At 54.4% G+C, this 19,555-nt stretch overlaps 1 protein-coding gene across 2 annotated transcripts; it reads left to right on the top strand.

Annotated features, from left to right (window-relative positions):
- The first annotated feature begins 1,296 nt into the window (after positions 1 to 1,296).
- Positions 1,297 to 18,035, top strand: CRLF2 (cytokine receptor like factor 2). Of its 2 annotated transcripts, none has more exons than XM_019718734.2 (8): positions 1,297 to 1,441; positions 7,501 to 7,603; positions 9,143 to 9,306; positions 10,728 to 10,861; positions 12,188 to 12,350; positions 12,711 to 12,816; positions 15,049 to 15,133; positions 17,044 to 18,035. In XM_019718734.2, exons 1-8 carry the CDS (start codon positions 1,360 to 1,362, stop codon positions 17,320 to 17,322), a joined length of 1,116 nt encoding a protein of 371 aa, XP_019574293.2. In that variant the 5' UTR covers positions 1,297 to 1,359; the 3' UTR covers positions 17,323 to 18,035. The 2 variants fall into 2 exon arrangements, with proteins under 2 accessions (XP_019574293.2, XP_074179965.1); XM_074323864.1 differs by lacking the exon at positions 17,044 to 18,035 and adding an exon at positions 15,449 to 15,689 and having other exon boundaries at positions 1,307 to 1,441.
- The last annotated feature ends 1,520 nt before the right edge of the window (positions 18,036 to 19,555 follow it).

Below are 19,555 nucleotides of genomic sequence, written 5' to 3' on the forward strand. Positions count from 1 at the left end.
TGGTCACTGCATCCAGCCATCGTGGCCTCTGTGCCCTGTCACCCTTCTCAGAGCTGCGACTTCCACTCTGCATTTCAGGGTGAGGACCAATGACAAGTTGGGGGGGCTCCCCGATAGTTTACGAGGACCTGCGTGTCGAGAACGCTGTGTGTTCCCCACCTCTCCGTGTGCTTCCTCCCACAGCTGCTCTTTTTCATTTCATTGACGCGAGGAGCTGGGACAACCCATTTTCGGGAACCACACACGTTTCTGTGCCCAGGAAATACTAGTCTCACCAAGTTACCTTCCATACGTCACAGAAGCGGCCACAGGAGCCTTAGTTATTGTCGCAGACCTCGGCTTAGCCGGTCTGGCCGTGTCGCTCTGTGGTACCCACAGCACGGCTCCCGTTTGTGTATAAACAGCCTCAAATGGCCGTACAGGGCGAGGTCCCCTCGGGATAAGGTTCCCGCTTGCGAGGAGAGCGGGAAGGATGGAGGGCCGGTGGGAAGAAAAAGGGACGACTCGCCCCCTCTGCAAGGGGACGTTTGCACAAGTCTGGAGACAGTTTTTGTTGTCATGACTTAGTCTGTGTGGGGGGGGTGCTCAGCCCCACAGGGCCCGGGACGCCCCATGTCAGAGAGCCAGCCAGACGCAAATGTCCATCGTTTCCAGGTTAAGAAACCTGCCTGAGCACGAGAAATTCTCTCTGACAGACGAAGCAGCTTTCTGCCGTGTGATGAAGAACCTCGAGCCGGGCAATCACCCCGGGTTACCCAGGTGGGCGTGAGGGTCCTTATTTAGAAGGACCTGCCAGCTTCCGGAAGCCGCAAGGCTGCATATGAGCTGGCCGCTGACCCACAGTTACCCGGGCTTGTGCCCTGAGTGTATCACACCCACGCATTTCCTTGGTGACTCTCTGGAGAGTGATTCTTGCTTTGCACTCTGGATGTCCCCGCACTGCCTCCCTCCTGGACACCGAGCTCACTGCCACTTGGCTTGAGTCAGATGGCGTCACATGTCTGCCCCTGGGTGACCTGCGCTGTCCAGGAGACCTCAGGGACATACTGCCTGCGGGAGCCCGCTGGGACCCCAGGGTCACAAGCACACGTGACCGTCACGAGCCACGCGATCCCAAGAGTCCTGAACGGACAAGGTGAGCGTGTGCCACGCTTGCGAGCAAAGCCCGTGAACATGTGTGTGCAAAGAGGATTCTCCTTTCTTTTTTTGGCCAAGACTCATCTCTTTTAAATAAAGCATGACTCAGTTTCCTGTAGTCACTTCCCTTATTTCTTTCTGCTTTTTAAAAACGGAGTGATCTCTGCTCATTAGTCATGAGCTGAAATCGCACCGTCCTGCTTCTCTGCGTCCCCTGCCAGCATGAGGCCGGCCTTTCCGCCCTGGGCAGCGGCCGCGATGCTGCTTGTGGGACATTTGACAGCTTCGGGCAAAACGGGAGCTGGTAAGGGTTTTTCCGATACGCCATGTGTGTGGTAATGTGTCCTTTGCTTTAACCTCCCTCCCTTCCTTTCTGTTTTCTTTCCTTCTTTCTTTTCTTTTCTTTCTTTTTTTTTCTTTTGGTCTCTTTGGCTGTTTTCTGCATCAAAGTTCCCACGAGCCCGCCCAGGTTTCTGAGAATCTACAGACCACAGTGGGCTCCTTGCAAAGGGCCCGTACGTGACTGAGCTCAAGATTGGGTTTGAATGGAGCAAAGCAATGAATGACAGGGGCGTGTGTGTGCTGAGCGGAGCCTCTGGGCGGCCTCGGTGCTCTTCCTGCCGTCACAAAGGGCGAGGCTTCTGTGTCAGTCACTATTTACCTGCCTGTGGTGACATCGTGTCATCGGGGGCCTCCGAGAAAACTGGGGTTTCCCGTCAGTGGGTGTTGGACCCATCCCTCTGTCCGTCAGCCTTTGGGGTCGCCCCAAAGGCTCCGCTTGCCCTCCGGGCCTGGTTCCTGGGGGTTTTCCAGAAAGCTGATGCCACGCTGACCTTATAAGCTTTGATAAAAGGTGCCACCAGGAGAAGGCGGCTGGGAGGCCGCCCTTGCACCAGACAAGCTCGCGCTGGACCCTCCAGCTCGGGGTCACACACACACACACACACACACACACACACGGACACACCGCGCTTGACCTCTCGTGGCCAGTGCTGTTTTATCCATCTCGTCTGCCTGCTTTGGCGGGGTCCCCACCATCCCCGTTCGCTGCAGTCTGGGAGGCGGCCCGGTGGATTTGCAGCTGACAGAGCCGGGGAGCCTGGATGTGGTGTCCGCCGGGCTGCAAACTCTGCGCGTGGCCCATCCCGCTGCTTTCGGAAGCTCGAATCAGGCCCTCTCTCTGCCCGCGGCAGGAGGCAGAGGGACGAAGAATTCATGGTCATTGGCGCTCCCGCTGTACCAAGCGTTTCCTTGAGACCCGCTCTTCTCCCTGACACCCCCCTGACGTGCCGCTTGATGGAAAAATGCACAGATTCGACCAGTTCTGGCTCCTGACCCCCTGGGAGCCCAGAAGCGGCTGCCAGGACCGGCGACGGTGGAGGTTCCCAAGCCGGGATTTGGGCGGCCGAGGGGAGCCCACTCGGAGCCTTTCTAGTAACTTCTTAGAAAACGAGAAGCTCGCTTTCTTGGTGAAAGGCTTTTGTGGTTTACTCGCTTTTCTTCTTTCAACAGAGCTGCTTTTTACCCGAGTTCATTAGAGGTGTGAAAACGCTTGTGAACTCAAGTGAGACCTGGGGGGTGGGGTGGGGAGACCACAGTCTTAGGAAAGGATCCCGTCTCCTGCCCTGGGGCACGTCTGTCATTAATCCAGGGGCCTCAGCTGCCGTAGACCCATAGCCGGCGGGAGCTGGGGTCCCATACGTGCTCAGGGACCCCCCTCCCAGGCCGTCACTGCAGAGGACGATGGCTGTGTAGCCTATTGTTTCAGACACCAGGACTCAAGGCCACGGCGGGTACAGCCATCTATGCGCAGCCCCACAGGGCACATCAGAGTTTTCAGGGAGGGTTTGGTGGCTGCCAATTAGACCAAATCAAGTGCTTCAAAGACGGTGGGATTCTAGGAGGTGGGAAGAGGGACCCTAGGTATCACATCGGGTGCCATTCAGCCACCGAGCTCTGATGACGTTTTTCCACGAGTGTCCAGCAATTGCTCAGGAAGCAACACTGTGCTATCGGGATGGACAGCCAGCTCTGAGCGGTGTCCCCAGCCTCTGTGACAGGGAGGCAGGAGCCAGAACCGAGGGCACGGAGACAGTGGGAGCCCGGCCTGGACCAGGAGAGCGTTGGGGTGACCCTAGGTGGGGCCGGGTGGATGGGAGGACGTGACTCGGGGGCACGAGTTCAGCTTAAGTGACGGGGGTCCAGCCGGGCACGGGTCAGGAGGGCGGCACTGCGTGTGGCTGGCACTGACGTGTGATTGGTTGATTTGATGATGCTGGTCTTAGCATTTCAGCAGCATGATAAACTAAGGAAAACAAGAAAAAAGAAAGAAAGAGAGAAAAAGAAAAAAGCAAGCAAGCAGGAAAGCGAGGAAGGAAGGAGGGGGGAAGACCCCCTGCTTTGACCTGACCTTACCCAGCCCCCACCCCCAAAATACCCAACAGTATTTGGCTGCCAAGTCCCTTGCTGTACCCAAGCTCATTAAAGCAAAAATTTTTTAAATTTGTTTTATGACGCATCAATCACCTTTTCTCTGTCTCTATATTTTTTTTTTTGACTGAGAGGCAATTGCTAAATTTGCAAGGAAATTCTTGGTATTCAAAGGACGCCCCACAGTTGGCAAATCTGTTCATCTCCACGTTTCCTGCAGCCTACGTGTGTTTCTGGGGGGTGTGGGGGCGGGGAAGGAGCCTTACAGTTCAAGGGCAGCTTTTCAAAAGCCCCAGGGGTTTGACCTGGGCCTGGACCCGGGACATGGGGAGGTGCCGGTGACAGCAGCCGCCCTTTCTAAGGTGACGCGCCCGTGGGGTCCCCGCTCATCCATGTTAGAGGAAAAAGTGTCCATGGGAAGTGAGGAGAAGCCAGCGGAAACGCAGGCAGCGAGAGAGGTGGGCCAGGAGATGCCTTTTTTGGGAAACAGCACCATGGAGATGTAATTCATGTATCATGCCATTCATCCATGGAAAGCGTGCCATTTGGAGTTTTCTAGTGTGTTCAGAGCTGTGCAATCACCACCGTCTAATTCCAGAATGTTCCATGACCCCCGAGGAGACCCGTCCCCATGAGCTGTCACTCCCCCTCCGTCCCCCAGCCCCTGACGACACGCACCCACTTCCTGTCCGTGGAGGAGCCTGTTCTGGACATTTCACGTAAATGGAGTCACACGTTGGGTGGCCTTGTGTGTCTGGCGTCTGTCACTCAGGGACCCTCCACGTGGTGGCGAGTGTCAGCGCCTCCCTCCTTTCCAGGGCCAAGTGACAGTCCGTGTTGTGGACGGACCCCCTTGGTTTATCCAAAGAGAAGACTCCAATTTCAGCCCAGACGTCCTGACACTGGTCAGCCCACTGGTCAACCCACTGGTCAACCCACTGGTCCGGACGACAAGGCAGGGACATTCCTTCCGACAGATGTCCCCGCGCCCGGAGCGCGAACAATTCCTTCCTTCCTTCTTCTTCCATAAACATTTTTGAAACAGCCACATTTGGTGGCTCATCTTTCTAAACAGGTGACGGGAAAAGACACATCACGTACCGTTTACCGTCTTAACCGGTTCGAAGGGCAGAGCTCAGAGGATTGAGCACATTCACTCCGTCGTGTAACCGTCCCCGTCGTCCATCCCCAAAGGTTCCCATCCTCCCAAACTGAGACTCGGTCCCCAGAAAACAGCCCCCCCATCTCCCTGGCAGCCCCAGCTCCTGGCACCTCCACCCACTTCCTGCCTCTGTCAACGGGTGACTCTGGGGACCTCCTATCAGTTTATCAGGATTCATCTTTTAAGTTGCTTTTCTTTCTATAATTGTTCCCTTCTCATCGAGCTGTGGGAGATGGGGCAGCGTGTCCCTTAATATTGGCATTTCAAAGACTTAATCCCGGGTCCTTGAGAGACATTCCTGGGACCTACCTCGGGCAGGCGGCTTGGTCCCTTTTAGAAGGGTCCACATACATCGCGGAGAGAATGGTTTCCCAGAGTCAGTGCCCCCAGAAACGGGAGGGCCTCGTCCCTTGTTTCCAGCAGAGAGCACGAAGCCTCTGCTTTGAAAGCTCGATTTGCCCTCACAAGGCAGGGGGCAGCGGCGAGAACCGCACTGGGCCAGTGGACGTTTCCTTTCCGTTTCTCCGAAAGGCACCTGCTCCCTCACCCGCAGGGCACCCGTCTTGAACCGGCTTTCACGTGCAATTGTGAGGACAACACAGGAGCGGCCTGTGCCGTGTTTTACAGGACGGCTGGAGGGCCCCCAGCCCCCCTTTCCGTGCTTGTACGACCGAGAATGTGCGGACACAGCCCAGCAGGCAGGACCCTAAACTCTCCGTGCCCTGGACTCTGCAGGGAAGGCCAAAGCCACCTAAGGAGCACTTAGCACAGAAGCAACAGGGGCACGGTGACATCTGCGACCTTTCCCCGTGTCACGGCTCAGGCAGTTGCCCTTTGTCCCTGCGCTGACTCATTGTGTGGGAGCACATGACCGTCCCTCTGGAAACCTGGGGCGTGTGGCTTCATCGATGACACATGTTTTCCTGGAGCGGGGTCCCACATGTCTGAGGTCACATGTGCTGAGCAGGGAGCTGTCAACCTCCCCCAGTGGACGGAGACTTCTGGAAGGTGGTCCCTATGAGGCAGGGGTGCGGTTCCTCTTCGGGAGGTCCGGGGTTCCCCGCTGCCGGGATGCCCCCCTCCCCGATATGCCTGCTCCCCGTTTCAGGAAGCAATGGGTCAAGTTCAGAGCGGGCCCTCTGTGGTCAGACACGGTTGCCAGGAAAGACCGTTCTGTACTCGCTGGCCACGGGGAAGGGCTCCCTGCAGATACCAGACACCTGGACGTCTCTCGTCCCTGTTGGGGTCCCAGGGAATTGCAGTCTGGTTGCCAAGATGCAGGGAGTTGAGAGGCAGTCGGCCCTTCTTTCCACCGTGTACTCGTTGATCATTGTCACCAGAAAACAGAACGTGAATATTGGTTGGTGATCTCGAGAGAAGCACTAAGAAACGGCAAGAGGGGCTTTGGAGACTGGGCTGAATTTGGATGACAAAGGAGCCGTGATGGTTGAGTCTGGGCCACAATATCAGGGGCGGCCCCGTGAATACTCACTGGGCAAAGCACAGACCTTGCAGAGGGTCTGACCGGACATAGCTGGGGACAGACGTGTATCCGCCTCTCACCCCGGGGGTCAGGGCTGCACCCAGCACCGAGGTGGAGTGTGTGTCCCTGACGCAGGGACCACCAGCCCCTCTGCCTCAGCTTGTGGACATGTGTCTGCTCACCCGCCTCGTCCTGCTGGGTGCTGGAAACGTGTCCCTTCATCCACCCAGCCCTCCACCCATCTCCATGTTTCTACATCTATCTGTCTATCTGTCAATCATCTATCTGTCCATCCATCCATTTATCATCTATCTCTATGTATCATCCATCCATCCATCCATTTATCATTCCATCCACCATCCATCCATCCATCATCCATCCATCATCCATCCATCCATCCATCCATCCATCCATCCATCCATCCATCATCCATCATCCATCCATCCATCCATCCATCCATCCATCCATCCATCATCCATCATCCATCCATCATCCATCCATCCATCATCCATCCATCATCCATCCATCCATCCATCCATCCATCCATCCATCCATCCATCATCCATCCATCCATCCATCCATCCATCCATCCATCCATCCATCATCCATCCATCCATCATCCATCCATCATCCATCCATCCATCCATCCATCCATCCATCCATCCATCCATCCATCATCCATCCATCTATCATCTATCTATCTCTATCTATCATCCATCCATCCATCCATCTGGCACCTAACTCTCATCTGTCCTTTTGCTCCCACTTGTAACCCAGCGCCCTGGGGTGCAGCGAGCCTTCCATACCTGCGCACCCACACTCCCTTCTCCGACAGGTGGAAACCCACAACAGCCCCGCACATGTGCTCCACCCTAAAACGCACCTGTCACGTCCTTTCAGAGGGACTAACTCCGACCTTTGCAAAAGAGCAGCCTACTAACCCCTAAGGGGCGTTTACAGACCATCCTTAGTCACGTCACTTGTCTTTGAACTTCTCCTCAAGGTGTCGTGTGTGCAGTTCTGGGTAAGGCCACGTTGGGCGGCCAGGGGGCAGGGTGAACGCCTCTCTGGGTGCCCACAAACAATGGTGTCATTGGACGCACAGCCCGTCTGCTGCAAACGACCCTCATTACCTCTTGCAAACACGAGAAGAAAGGCAGCTGTGACGTTGCTTCTGACTGTTGTCTGGCATGTTGCTTGTGTCTGTCCCTTTCGGGTACCACGTGACGTCCCGTGACAAACCCCAGCCTCCTTTCAGCTTTGCGTCTCTGTGTCTCTTTTTATGCAGAGGAAGCATTGCAAGTGGATATCATCAATTTTAATTTCGAGACCGTGCAGGTGACCTGGAACACGAGTGAACGCTGGGGGACCAATCTGACTTTCGTCTACAGGTAAGTGCCCTCGGGAAGGGGCGAGCCCTGTCCTGGGCCAAAACACCTCTTCTTCTGAGACGCTGGCAGCTGGGAGGGCCAGGAAGTAGAGGTGTGAACAATCAGAATATGCAAAGTGGGACTGTGTGTGCGCTGTCGGGCCCTCGGTTCTCACCGCAATCACAACCGCAGTCGCCCAAACCTTCGCACGCGGTGATGACGGAGTCACGCACGAAACTACCTGGATTCTCTGCAGGACATTCGCGACGTGGCTTATTCACCCAGGGCCACCGCCGCGCCTCAGCGGCTGTGTGTGACAGCACTTGCCTTGCCTTGAAATAGTCTCTGCTCCGCAGCGATGCCAACGGTTACCATCCCCAAACTTTTCACCCAGGGGCCAGTTCCCAAAAACACGTCTCCTTATTGTGGGTTTGTTTGCCTGGCTTTCCTACGCCTCAAAGACGCCAGTAGAAACGTGGGAGGGAGGGTTTTTCCAATCAATTCAGTCTCAGTTCTGCGAACAGCAGATGTGCGATGTGTGGTTGGCTCTGTGCAGTGAGATAGCCCACGAGATTCATGTGAAAACGTACCAAACAGGGAACCTCTCCGATGAATTGATTTGGGACATAAGACTCCCAGAAGGAACAGAGCGCTGGATTTCCCAGGTGGTCACACGGATAAGTCACTTCTGTTTTCTGACCGTCGGGTTCTTCATTGACAAAGGGGGGCATTTTTGATCGAGGCCGTGCTTGCGTTTGAGGTTTAAGGACAGAGCGTGGGCTGGTCTCAGGCTCCTTTGCATGGCAGGAAAGCCACACAGAGACCCCCCCTCATGCTGGTACATTCTTTTTCAATTGTCTTTCAAATCAGAGGCTTGGTTACTGCACAGGTCCAAGTGAACCTGTATTAATTCCTGGGGCGGCCGTAACAAACTACCGCAAACCAGGCATCTCAGAACCACAGACACCCATCCTCCCCAAGTCCTGGAGACCGGGAGTCTCCCATCAGTGTGTCCCAGGGCCACGCTCCCTCCGGAGGCCCCAGGGGACGGTCCCTCCTGCCCCTTCCAGCTCCTGGGGGCTCCAGGCGTCCCTGGGCTGGTGGCCGCCTCCCTCCCATCTCTGCCTCCGTCTCCACGTGGCGTCTCCTCTGTGTCTGTGTCCCTCCTCTTCTGTCTCTGACGAGGACACTGTCATTGGGTTCAGGGACCCCTGACCCAGGGCGACCTCACCTCAGACCCCTCACTCAGTCCTGTCTGCAGGGACCCCGTTTCCACATAGGGTCTCGTTCCCAGATTCCAGGGGTTAGTACAGTGACACGACTTTGCAGGATGTGATACACGCACGGCAGGAGCCCTCCAAGGGGTTTGAACCCTTGAGAGAGGGGACGCTTGTCTGTCTGGACAGGTCTTGCTCTCGACGTCAGGGAGAAGCGAGCGAACCCAACCTGCGTCTGTGACAGAGTCATGGAGACAAACGCTGGCCACAGATGTGCTCACAGGTGATTGTGAAGGACGCCCTCTGGCTAAACGGGTCTGTGTTTTTTACTGTTTAACCGCAGTTTCACGAGCATGAAGACGGAGAAACACTGCTCCAGGTATATTCTCCGGGAGGGCCGCACGGCTGGGTGCCTCCTGGACGCCCCAGGGGACGAAATCCTGTCTTTTACCATCTGGAACGGAACGTACCCTCTTCTCAACAACAATCTATGGATCAGCAATTTCTGTAAGTGCCGAGAGCTCGCAGCCCACCCGCCTCTGTAACAGAACCCGCTTTCCTACCCGCTACCCGGAAGACACCCGCCTTCCGGAACGTTCCATGTCAACACGCATGCAAGGGACAGAGATGGAGCCCTCGAAAGGGGCGACCACATGACCCCATGGAGGCTGTGATTTCAGAGACTGTGCCAAAGGTGCCGCTCTCTGCACAGCCCTCCCATGTGGGGACAGAGCAATCCCGCTGCCTCCCCCCCTCCCCCCCCGGTTGCTTTTCCCGAGGTGTCTCGAGGGTCGGCTGCCTGTCTCGGATGAGGAAACATTGTGCAAAGGAACCTGCCATCCCAAATAGTCTTTATTTTAGGTTTCTTAAAACAGGTTTGGTTTGGTTTTCAGGATTGGGTGTCACAGGCTTGTCTTAGAATCTGAGCTCTAGGGACCCCGACTCACAAAATCCCTCACGGACCGTCTGTGAGCGTCTGAGCGCTGCCGTGACTGACTTTCAGGAACTGGGCGGCTTAAACTAAAATGTATTGTCTCATAGTCCTGGACACCAGGAGTCTGCCATCAAGGTGTCCCAGGGCCACGCTCCCTCTGGGGGCCCCAGGGGACGGTCCCTCCTGCCCCTTCCAGCTCCTGGGGGCTCCAGGCGTCCCTGGGCTGGTGGCCGCCTCCCTCCCATCTCTGCCTCCGTCTCCATGTGGCGTCTCCTCTGTGTCTGTGTCCCTCCTCTTCTGTCTCTGACGAGGACACTGTCATTGGGTTCAGGGCCCCCTGATCCAGGACGACCTCATCTCAGACCCCTCACTCAGTCCCCTCTGCACAGACCTTTTATTTTGCTGAGGCTGCCTTAGCAAAGTGCCCCCCGTGGGGGCCTGAAAGCAGCACAAATGATTGTCCCTCAGTTACAACTGCCAGACGCCTGAGATGTCACGGGTCACCTGTGTTGGTTCTTTCAAGAGACTCTGTGGGAATGTGTGTTCCAGGCCCGTCCGGAGGCTTCCGGAAACGCTGGGCGTCCCTTGGCTTGTAGCTGTGTCAGCCCCTCTCTGCCTGCATTGTCACGTGACGTTCCCCTCTATGTGTCTCTGCGTCTCTCCTTCTAAGCACGCCTGTCACAGTGGATCAGGGCTTCCTTCGGCATGAGAATCTCCTCTTGTCTTAAATGATCACCTCTGTCTTGATCTTGTTTCCAAATGTCATCACACTGTGACGTACTAGGAGGCAAAGCATCAGCGTATCTTTTTTGGGGGGTGGGGGACACAGGTCACCCCGTGGTAGAAACCCAAGAGTTCCCCACGTAGTTCCGGGGCGCGGCTTCCCTGACATAAGGACACAGGAACCCCGCATCCCAGCAGGTATTCTAACCCCAGACGTGTGGCGTGTTTGTCTCCGCAGAGGGGTCACCGTCCTCTTGTCTCTCGTTCTCAGTGAAGCCCAGCGTCCCGAAAGACCTGCAGTTCCAGTGGCGGCAGGAGGCCCTCACGGTGACGTGTCCCGAGCTGCCCTACAGCGAGCTGCTGTACGAAGTGCAGCACAGAAGCCTCTATGACAACGAGTGGCAGGTGAGTGGGGTGGCGTCTTGTCAGGCCCCGGGTGGCCGTGACGTCGTCCAGATGTAGGTGAAGGAATTGCTCATGTGACCATAGGGGCTGGTGAGCGTCAGGCCAGTGGCGAGCAAGTGGGCACGGTTCCGTGGGACAGTGGGGAGATCCAAGTCCCTTCCGTCTGCGGCGATGCCATCGGTCCTTGGAACCCTTCCACTGATTAGGCGAGGCCCACCCATGTTATCGACTGACTCCAAGTGAGCCGATTCCAGCCTTTAATCACGTGTGCAAATACCTTCCCAGTGACAGCCACACTGATCTTTGACCAAAGCCCTGGACACCGGGCCTGGCCACGCTGCCACGTACAATCCAGCATCCTCACACCCTCTCATTGGGCCATGGCACCTGGTACCTTCCACGGCTCTTCGTCTGCCTTTTAAACCCCTGGGGACGTGCTCTCGTCCTGAGCAGGTGGGCACAGTCTATGGAATACATTAAAAACACGTGCCTCTCCACCTCCCGGGGCTCCCGGTGCTGTTCCAATAATTAAAGGACCACCAGGTAAAACAGAAACTGAGGGCGTCGCAGCAGCAGAACTGGGGAGAAAACAGATAGGGAGCAGGCGGCATCGTGAGGGGACCGTGCCCGCTGGGGCCCGAGGGAAGCCCGACATTGCCTGCGGGCGCCCTCTGAGAGCTTAGGGTCTGGCTCTGCAAGAGTGTTTCGCTGCCTCAGCTCGGAGCTCTCTCCCAGCTCCACGGGGCAATGGTTTTGTCACTTGGGGGGAAACACCGTATCCACTGGGTGAGACCAGAGGTCCAGTGCAGAGAGGGGTGGGCAGGACAGGTGTCTGATGGGGTGAAAAGGACTGGAAGAGGTACCACGAAAAGGGAGTTGCCTGTCATAGAAGCCGAGGGGGACCTATCAGATAAGGGAGAACGGACATCTGGCGGAGGGAATCACCAAAGAAATGCAAATGGGACCCACAGGGACTCAGGAGTTTGCACGGAGAGCTGTACGCACCTGCGCATGGCCCTCCTATGACCACTGGAGTCTCCAAAGCAAGCGTGTGTTACCCTTCACTCATTAAAAGAATCAACACTTTTGTTGAAAGGAGGGACTTGTCAGCACGAAGGAATCCTCCAAAAGCATCTGTATGTTCTTGGTGACAAAGCGTTTCTTTTCCTCCCTTTCTGTTTCTGGTTGGCGCTGTCCCGAGCGTCGAGAGAGGACGTGACACACAAGTGCCCATGTCTGAAAGCAGGGACCTCGTGTGACGTCCTGGCACGAGAACCACGGGTCCAGGGGCCGTCACTGACCCCCGCGTTTGTTTTCCTTCCCCAGGCCAAGGAGGAAGGGACGTGCAATGTGACGATAGAGGGTCTGGATATCGATAAATGTTATTTCGTCCGGGCCAGAGTGAAAGCCACGGAGTCCGGCTACGGCCCTGACACGTACCCCAGCGAATGGTCAGAGGTGGCATACCTGCAGAGGGCTGAGCTGCGAGGTAACGCTTGGCACACAGCGGTCGGGGGCCTGCACCCCAGCTCCGGGGGAGGCAGAGGGAGTCTCTGCAAACACACCTGGCCTCAACTCTGCTCCAGGCAGCCATTCCTCTGCGTGTTTCTTTCTCCAGGCAGCTTTCCTCACGGGGCTAATTGTTGTGGGTTTTGTTTTTTTCTATTAACTCAGCAGCAATACCAAGGACTGTTTATGAATGTTGTTATATTGATATAGGTGTGTAGAAAGATCGATAGATAGACAGACAACTGACATGCATAAAGGAAACACCATGGTGGGGGCAGATGCGTGGAGCCCCACGTGGGATCGTGTTGAAAGCTCACAGGACCATTGTGTTTTGCTTTAGATTCGTGCCCAGAGAAAACGCTCTTCCCAAAGTTTGTTCTAATTTCTGGCTCGGTCGTCTTCCTGATAATGTTCCTCGTCTTTCTGTTGATATGGAAACTGCGGAGGTAAGGACTGCTTCCGTGGGCTTCATCACACACGTGGGCACAGGGCCTTGGTTCGTGCACGTCTAGGAAGTGCAGAGAAAGGAGACTCCGTCCTCTGATATGGTTATTTAGCTGTGCCTCACGTCCCCTACCACGCACGCTTGCCCAGACGTACCTTACAAGAAAGACAGTAGGGAAACCACGCCAACCGTGCAGAAACATATGTCTATTCCTGGAAAAATTTTCTCCTGCAAACAGTCGAGCTGCTGGAATGTTACCTCCCTTCATACACAGACCCCTGAGCTGCGTCCTCTGAGCCCAGGGTGACAGATGCTTAAATCACCTTTGAATTTTTATTTTTCCTCGGAACGTATTTATCTAGACCACTTGGTGAGTATGTGAGGAGAACTGCACAAGCAAAACTTGTCCACTTTGTCACGGCAGTTCTAGCCATAGCAAAAAATATTCTTCGAGGCCATGGACGGCTTCTCGGAAATAACACGTCAAATCGTGTTCTTCATTCACCTTCTGTACAACAATAGAACCACAGCTATTTCCATCTTGAGTCAAACGTACCTGTGCCCGGGCGTTCAGCTGTGAGTGACATTTGAAGGCTCTGGGTGCCACGTTTGTTTGTTAGGACGAGGTTTCCACAGTAACGGCAGGAGTGACGCGCGGGACCTCCCTTTGGGAGCCCTGGTGCTACGTCTGAGCCAGGCTGAGTTAGACGACTCGGAAGCTGTGCCCTTCCAGCTCCGTGCAGCATGGAGATGCCTCATTTAATTCTTATAAATCATCCGTTATCTCACCTCTTTGACCAGCTTGAACAGACACCACCCATACGCCAAGGAGGAGGCAATGCCATCACACAAGGCAGTTGACTGGTGACATGTCTGGTGTTTTTAATACAGAATTGAAACAACCCCCCCGCCCCACCCCCGAGGGAAACAGACAGATATCCTTCTTGGGATAAGCTACCGCTTGCCTTGTCTTCAAGGGAAGCCTGTGTAGGGCTGCTGTACCAAACGACTATACTTGGGGCGCAAACAACAACAATGTATTCTCTCCTCGTCCTGGAGGCTGGGAGTCCGAGACACAGGGTTTCTCCCGAGTCCTGTCTCCTTAGCTTATAGACAGCCGTCTTCTCTCCACGTCTTCACGTGGTCTTCCCTCCATGTGCAGGCACAGCCCTGGCGTCCCTCTCCCTTCTCACAAAGACACCACTTGTATTAGATTAGGAACATATCACATGACAACCTCTTAGGTGCTGTATCTGGAGTCCTGTGAATTAAACTGACCAAGGACATATTATAGGAGAAAAGGCATATGTTTCTTTATTGATGTAATATTTTTTTACATGTATGGGGGCTTCAAAGAAAATAAGTAACCCCCCCAAAAAAAAGTAATTAGTCTAGGGATGGGTTATATACCATTTCAATAAAAGGTGATTGATAAATTGTGCACACGTGACTAGACAGAGATTTTGGAGCTCTGGGTAAGTGGTAAATTGAGGGAAGGAGACTAGGAAACGTGTGAAGGAAACTAATGGTAGATAAAAATTGTCTGCATGGAATTATCTCGGTGCCATCTCTGGTGATAAGGCTCATGCTCCATTTCCTGGTAAAGGAGCGGGGTGGGGGGTGGGGGTGGGGAGGGAGAGCATGTTCACAAACGGAAACTTACTTTGCACAATGAGAAATTGATGCCCTGCTCCTAGGCCCATGGGGGAAGGCAGAGAGCCCTCTCCACATCTGCTGTTTCTCAAGGGCCTTCCGCTCAAAATCATCAATATTTCCAAGGGGCATGTTTTGGGGGTAATATGTCCTGATCGCCTCCAGGCTGCCTCTTTATGACCTCCTTTACTTTTGGTTACCTCTTAAAGGCCCCACATCCAAATACAGTCATGTTGGGAGGGTTAAGGCTTCGACCTGTGATTGTTGAAAGGGGACACAAGTTCCTTCCAAACACCAATGACATGGAGCTAGGCTTTCTGTGTCATAGGAATCATTACTTACAGGAATGTGGTCTGTGCCCCTCACATCATATTCCTGGTGGTGCTGGGATGGGCGGGTGCTGGGAGTAGGGTGCCAGGGGAACGGAGGGGGGTGCGTGCCTTGAAATGGAGGGCACAGCTCCGTCTTGGGCACTGAGTCTCTGGGGCCAAACTCTTCAGCGACCCTCAATCCCTCATCGGGTTCTGCGTCCCTGAGACGTCCACTCCCCATCTGACCAGACTCTCCGTGTGCGTTTCAGAGTTAAGAAGCTCCTCATGCCCAGCGTGCCTGATCCCAAATTCACCTTCCCTGGGCTGTTTGAGGCACACCGGGGCAACTTCCAGGTAACGGTCATGTTTCTGGGCACATGCCCACGGCTCTGCTTTGTCACGCTCTGATAGTTCCCGAACGCACTCTTTTCAACAGCAACGTTTCTTCCAGCTGTCTCTCTCTCTGCGTTCCCACAGGCCCTTTCTGGTCTGAACACAGCAGAAACACACTTTTCTCTTTCGGTCAGAGAGAGAAGCTGCAAGGGTCTCAGAAAGCAGCTTCTCCTTAAATCAGCCCCAGAGATCAGAGCCCCTGTGGGGTTTTTTTCAGCCCCAGAGATCAGCGCCCCCACCGGTTTTTTCGGCCTAATCTCCTTCTGATCTCAGCAGGAAGTCTTGCTCTCTGCGTGCTCCCTCTGTGGGGCTGAACACAAGCCTGAGCTTCCGCTTTCCAACGTTTATACTCATTATTTCATTCATGGGGTAAGTGCTTAGGAGGGCTGAGTGCCAGCTGCGGGGGAATGAGGGACAGGGGACCAGCCCCCGCCCCCAGGAGCTCACCAGACGCTGGAGAGTCAGGCATGGATTTTATAGGACAATGTTACCAGCGTTTTGTGAGTTTTCGGGGACTGTGACAAACTGGGGAGGGGGCTCAAAACATCACAAATATATGCTCCCCCAGTCCTGGAGACCAGGAGTCTGTCATCAGTGTGTCCCAGGGCCACGCTCCCTCCGGAGGCCCCAGGGGACGGTCCCTCCTGCCCCTTCCAGCTCCTGGGCTTTCCAGGCGTCTCTGGGCTGGTGGCCGCCTCCCTCCCATCTCTGCCTCCGTCTCCACGTGGTGTCTCCTCTGTGTCTGTGTCCCTCCTCTTCTGTCTCTGATGAGGACACTGTCATTGGGTTCAGGGACCCCCTGATCCAGGACGACCTCATCTTAATTTCTTTGCATCTGCAAAAACCCTATTTCCAAATAAAATCACATTCACAGGTTCTGGGTGTTAGGACTTGGGGATATATTTATTTTGGGGAAGGGTTTGCACCATTCAACTTACTACAGGAACAAGGTAAATTTCAAAATTATTTAGGTAACGGAAGAAAAAAACAAAGGAAAAAAACTTTCCTCTACCCTCTTAGGTTCTGTGTCTGAGGACTGTAAATTAAATGGGAAAAAAAGACAGATTAGCAGGTAAAAGGTTTATTTCATATGCATATGGTGGGAGTGTTCATGAAAGAGAGAAAGAAAGAAAAAAAGACAGAAAGAAAGAAAGAAAGAAAAGAAGGAAGGAAGGAAGAAAACCCCCAAGAGGTGTTTAGACCTGGGGGAGCAACATGCCATTTTAATGAAGGGTGATAGAGTGGGAACAAGAGATGAGACAGAGAGGAAGGGCATTTGGGCTTGTGAGAGGCAGGTGAGATGTGGGGAGGTGACTAGGAAATGCATAAGTACGGGCTGTTTAGTAAAGTTTGATACAGAACGAGTCCTTTCTGGCTTGCCTCTGGACTGGAAAGGGGAGGAGGCCACCTTTACAAATGGGCATTTTCTTTATCATAGGGAAATGGCATGAAATGCTTTTAAACAGCGAGGAGGAGGGCAGAGAGGTCCTTCTCAGCTGGTTCTTTTTTAAACTGCATTCAGCTGAAAACAGTGGTCGTGCCAAAGTGGCCTGTTTGGGGTTGCCGTGTCCTGACCCTCTTCACCGACACAGGACTTAAGAGTGAACAGGAAAGCCCTCATGTTAGCGTTTTCGTAAGGCCGCCCTTGTTTCAGACCCGCCTTTGTCCCCAGCCCCCAGCCTGGCTTGTGAAGAAGCCGAATGTGAGGGCTTTTTGGCACCACAGGGAGGGGTGTTCCCGCCAGAGGGAGGTTGTTTGGTCCCAGGACCAGGTCTGCCCCAGGTGCCGGGAGAGTCTGTGGGGATGCTGGGCCAGGGAGCCTGCTGTGCTGGGTTTCCTCGTGAGTGAGTCACCATGTGTCACGCTTGCAGGAGTGGATTAAGGACACCCAGAACGTGACCCAGTTGGATAAAGTAGAAGAGAGGGAGCAGGAGTGTGTTCTGGAAGAGGCCCCAATGGTCCAGCACTCCAAGGCTGAGACGGAGACACCCATGGAAACAATGACTGGCCCCCTGTGCCTGCAGACGGGGGACAAAGAAGCCGCTGGAGACCCCGGACAACCCCCTTGCCAGCGTCCCCAAGGCGAAGAGGTGCTGTCTCTCGGAAGCTTTACATTTGTAATCAGTGACAACTCATACGTGACGTTATGAGGGGCTGCAAATTCAAAGCCGATCTCGGGTCTGTGTTGACATTTAAAGACCGAGGGGGGAACTTCTTGGAGACTCAAGACCCACCACCATGAAGAGAACACCCCGGACGAATAATGCCAACATCTGGGGACACTGAAGACCCCAACCACCCAACCCATGCACGTAACTCTCATCCCATGTTTGTCACTATTCAAGGGCTTGAAGAAGGATTCAGTGTAGGTGGGAGACACCTGGTGGGAACGGTGTTTTGCTCTCAGCTTGCGTCTCTTCATGCGTGATGTGGGCACAGAACTGGCAAAGAAGCGTGGCCTGGGCTCCCTGCAACCACCTTCCTTCCTGCGTGCCCCCCACACCCGCCCCATCTTGTTCTTTCTCCATTTGCACTTGTCAGCACTTTCTCAGATCTTTTGTTACGTGCATCCAGCAAGCAAAAGGCATCCTGCTTTACAAATGCCAACCAGCCACTCAGCTCTGGATCTAAATGGAGACAGACCCACTTGGCAGCACTTGGGGTGTTTTCTTCCCGAGACTCCGTTCTTCTTCCCGAGTCCACACCCACCACCTGGGTCTGCGACTCAGAGACGGGTAGCGTTTCAGGCCGTGCTCTGTACACGGCCACATGAAGCACCCCCCACACCCCCACGGAGTGTACGTTCTGTTCTCGTCTTTTTCATTGAAATAAAGAGAAAGCGTTAGCACAAGATGTGCACTGAGAGTGCGGTAGGCGATGAACTTTCTGTAGACGGTGGCGAGCATGAGCTGTTTTATCTCCTTGTGTTTTGTGTAGAGGATGTTTCCAGATGACGGAGGTGTGGGGTAAGGGAGCTGGCACGAAGCCACCTCCTGTGTCTCCGCAGGGGGCCGTTAATAAGCGGCGTCAGATGGTTGGACGGTGTGTGTGTCTGTGTGTGTGTTGGGGAAATGCAATGTAACAAAATGTTTTAAATGTGTATCTTTTTATTTATTACTTTCAGATGTACAAACCAAGATAATGATTAGACATTTACATACCTCACAAAGTGGTCCCTCTGACTAGTCTCGTCCCCACCTGGCACCGTACACAGTTATCACCATATTATTGACTCTATTCCCTGTGCTGTCCTTTACGTCCCCGTGACTATTATGTAACCGCCAATCTGTACTTCTTAATCCCTTCGCTTTTCTCACCCAGGCCCCAACACCTGTCCCGTGTGGCAACCATCCGTTTGTTCTCTGTATCTATGAGTCTGTTTCTGTTGTTTGCTTATCCTGTTCTTGAGATTCCTCATATAAGTGAGATCATATGGTATGTGTTTCTCTCTGTCCGACTTCTCTCACTCAGCATAATGCCCTCCAGGTCCATGCCTGTTGTCACACATGGTTAAATGTCCACGATGGTCCCACTGCCTGGTCTGTCACAATCCTGAGCCCATCCCAGGACGGGCGTGGACGTACGACCCCGCCCTGTCCACACCTGACTTACGCACACGTGTGAGTCTGCTTTGCTAAGAGGCTTATTAATTAAGGCGTGAGGTGAAGCCTGGCTCAGCTCAGGATGAAGCTATAACCCCAGAAGTCACGGGCCTCTCCTGGGGCACCTCTCAGCCACGCACCCCTCACTCTGCCCTGGAAGCTTGGCTCAGATATGTCAGTGTGGTTGTCTGTTCAGTGACTGACTTCTTGAGTCTATGTCTTCACCGCCTACTGGTCTCTCTCTCTCTCTCTCTCTCTCTCTCTCTCTCTCTCTCTCTCTCTCTCTCTGTAATTAGCTGCTGTATAAGTCAGCTGGGGGGGCCACAACAAAGGACCCCAGCCTGGGCGGCTTGTACGACACATGTTTCTCTCACCCGGTCCTGGACGCTGGAGCCTGAGGTCCAGGTGTCCCAGGGCTGGTCCCCCCTGAGGCCTCTCCCTGGGCATGTGGACGGCCGTCTGCTCCCCGTGTCCTCACATGGTCGTCCCTCTGTGTGTGTCTGTGTCCTCATCTCCTCTTCTTATAAGGACGCAGTCCTGTTGGAGCAGGGCCCACCCTAGTGACCTCATGTCACCTTAGTCCCCTCTTGAAGACCCATCTCCTAACACAGCCCCATCCTGAGGTCCTGGGGGTCAGGGCTTCATCACATGGGTTTGGGGGACACAGCTCAGCTGTAAGAGGCAGGAGGCAGCTCCATGACTAACGTGTGTTGCTTCAGGAAGCCTGGGACACATGCAGAGTTGCCCTGTCCCCCCGCTGCCCCCACCCACCCCACTGGCC

Source organism: Rhinolophus sinicus, chromosome X (assembly GCF_036562045.2).
Source record: "Rhinolophus sinicus isolate RSC01 chromosome X, ASM3656204v1, whole genome shotgun sequence".
NCBI lineage: Eukaryota > Metazoa > Chordata > Mammalia > Chiroptera > Rhinolophidae > Rhinolophus > Rhinolophus sinicus.

What these genes read in the sequence shown, in the direction of transcription:
- CRLF2 (XM_019718734.2), top strand. Translation starts at nt 1,360, where the DNA reads ATGAGGCCGGCCTTTCCGCCCTGGGCAGCGGCCGCGATGCTGCTTGTG. An exon ending in AATCTGACTTTCGTCTACAG is followed by an intron (nt 7,604 to 9,142) that starts GTAAGTGCCCTC and finishes GTTTAACCGCAG; the next exon opens with TTTCACGAGCATGAAGACGG. An exon ending in GCAGAGGGCTGAGCTGCGAG is followed by an intron (nt 12,351 to 12,710) that starts GTAACGCTTGGC and finishes GTTTTGCTTTAG; the next exon opens with ATTCGTGCCCAGAGAAAACG.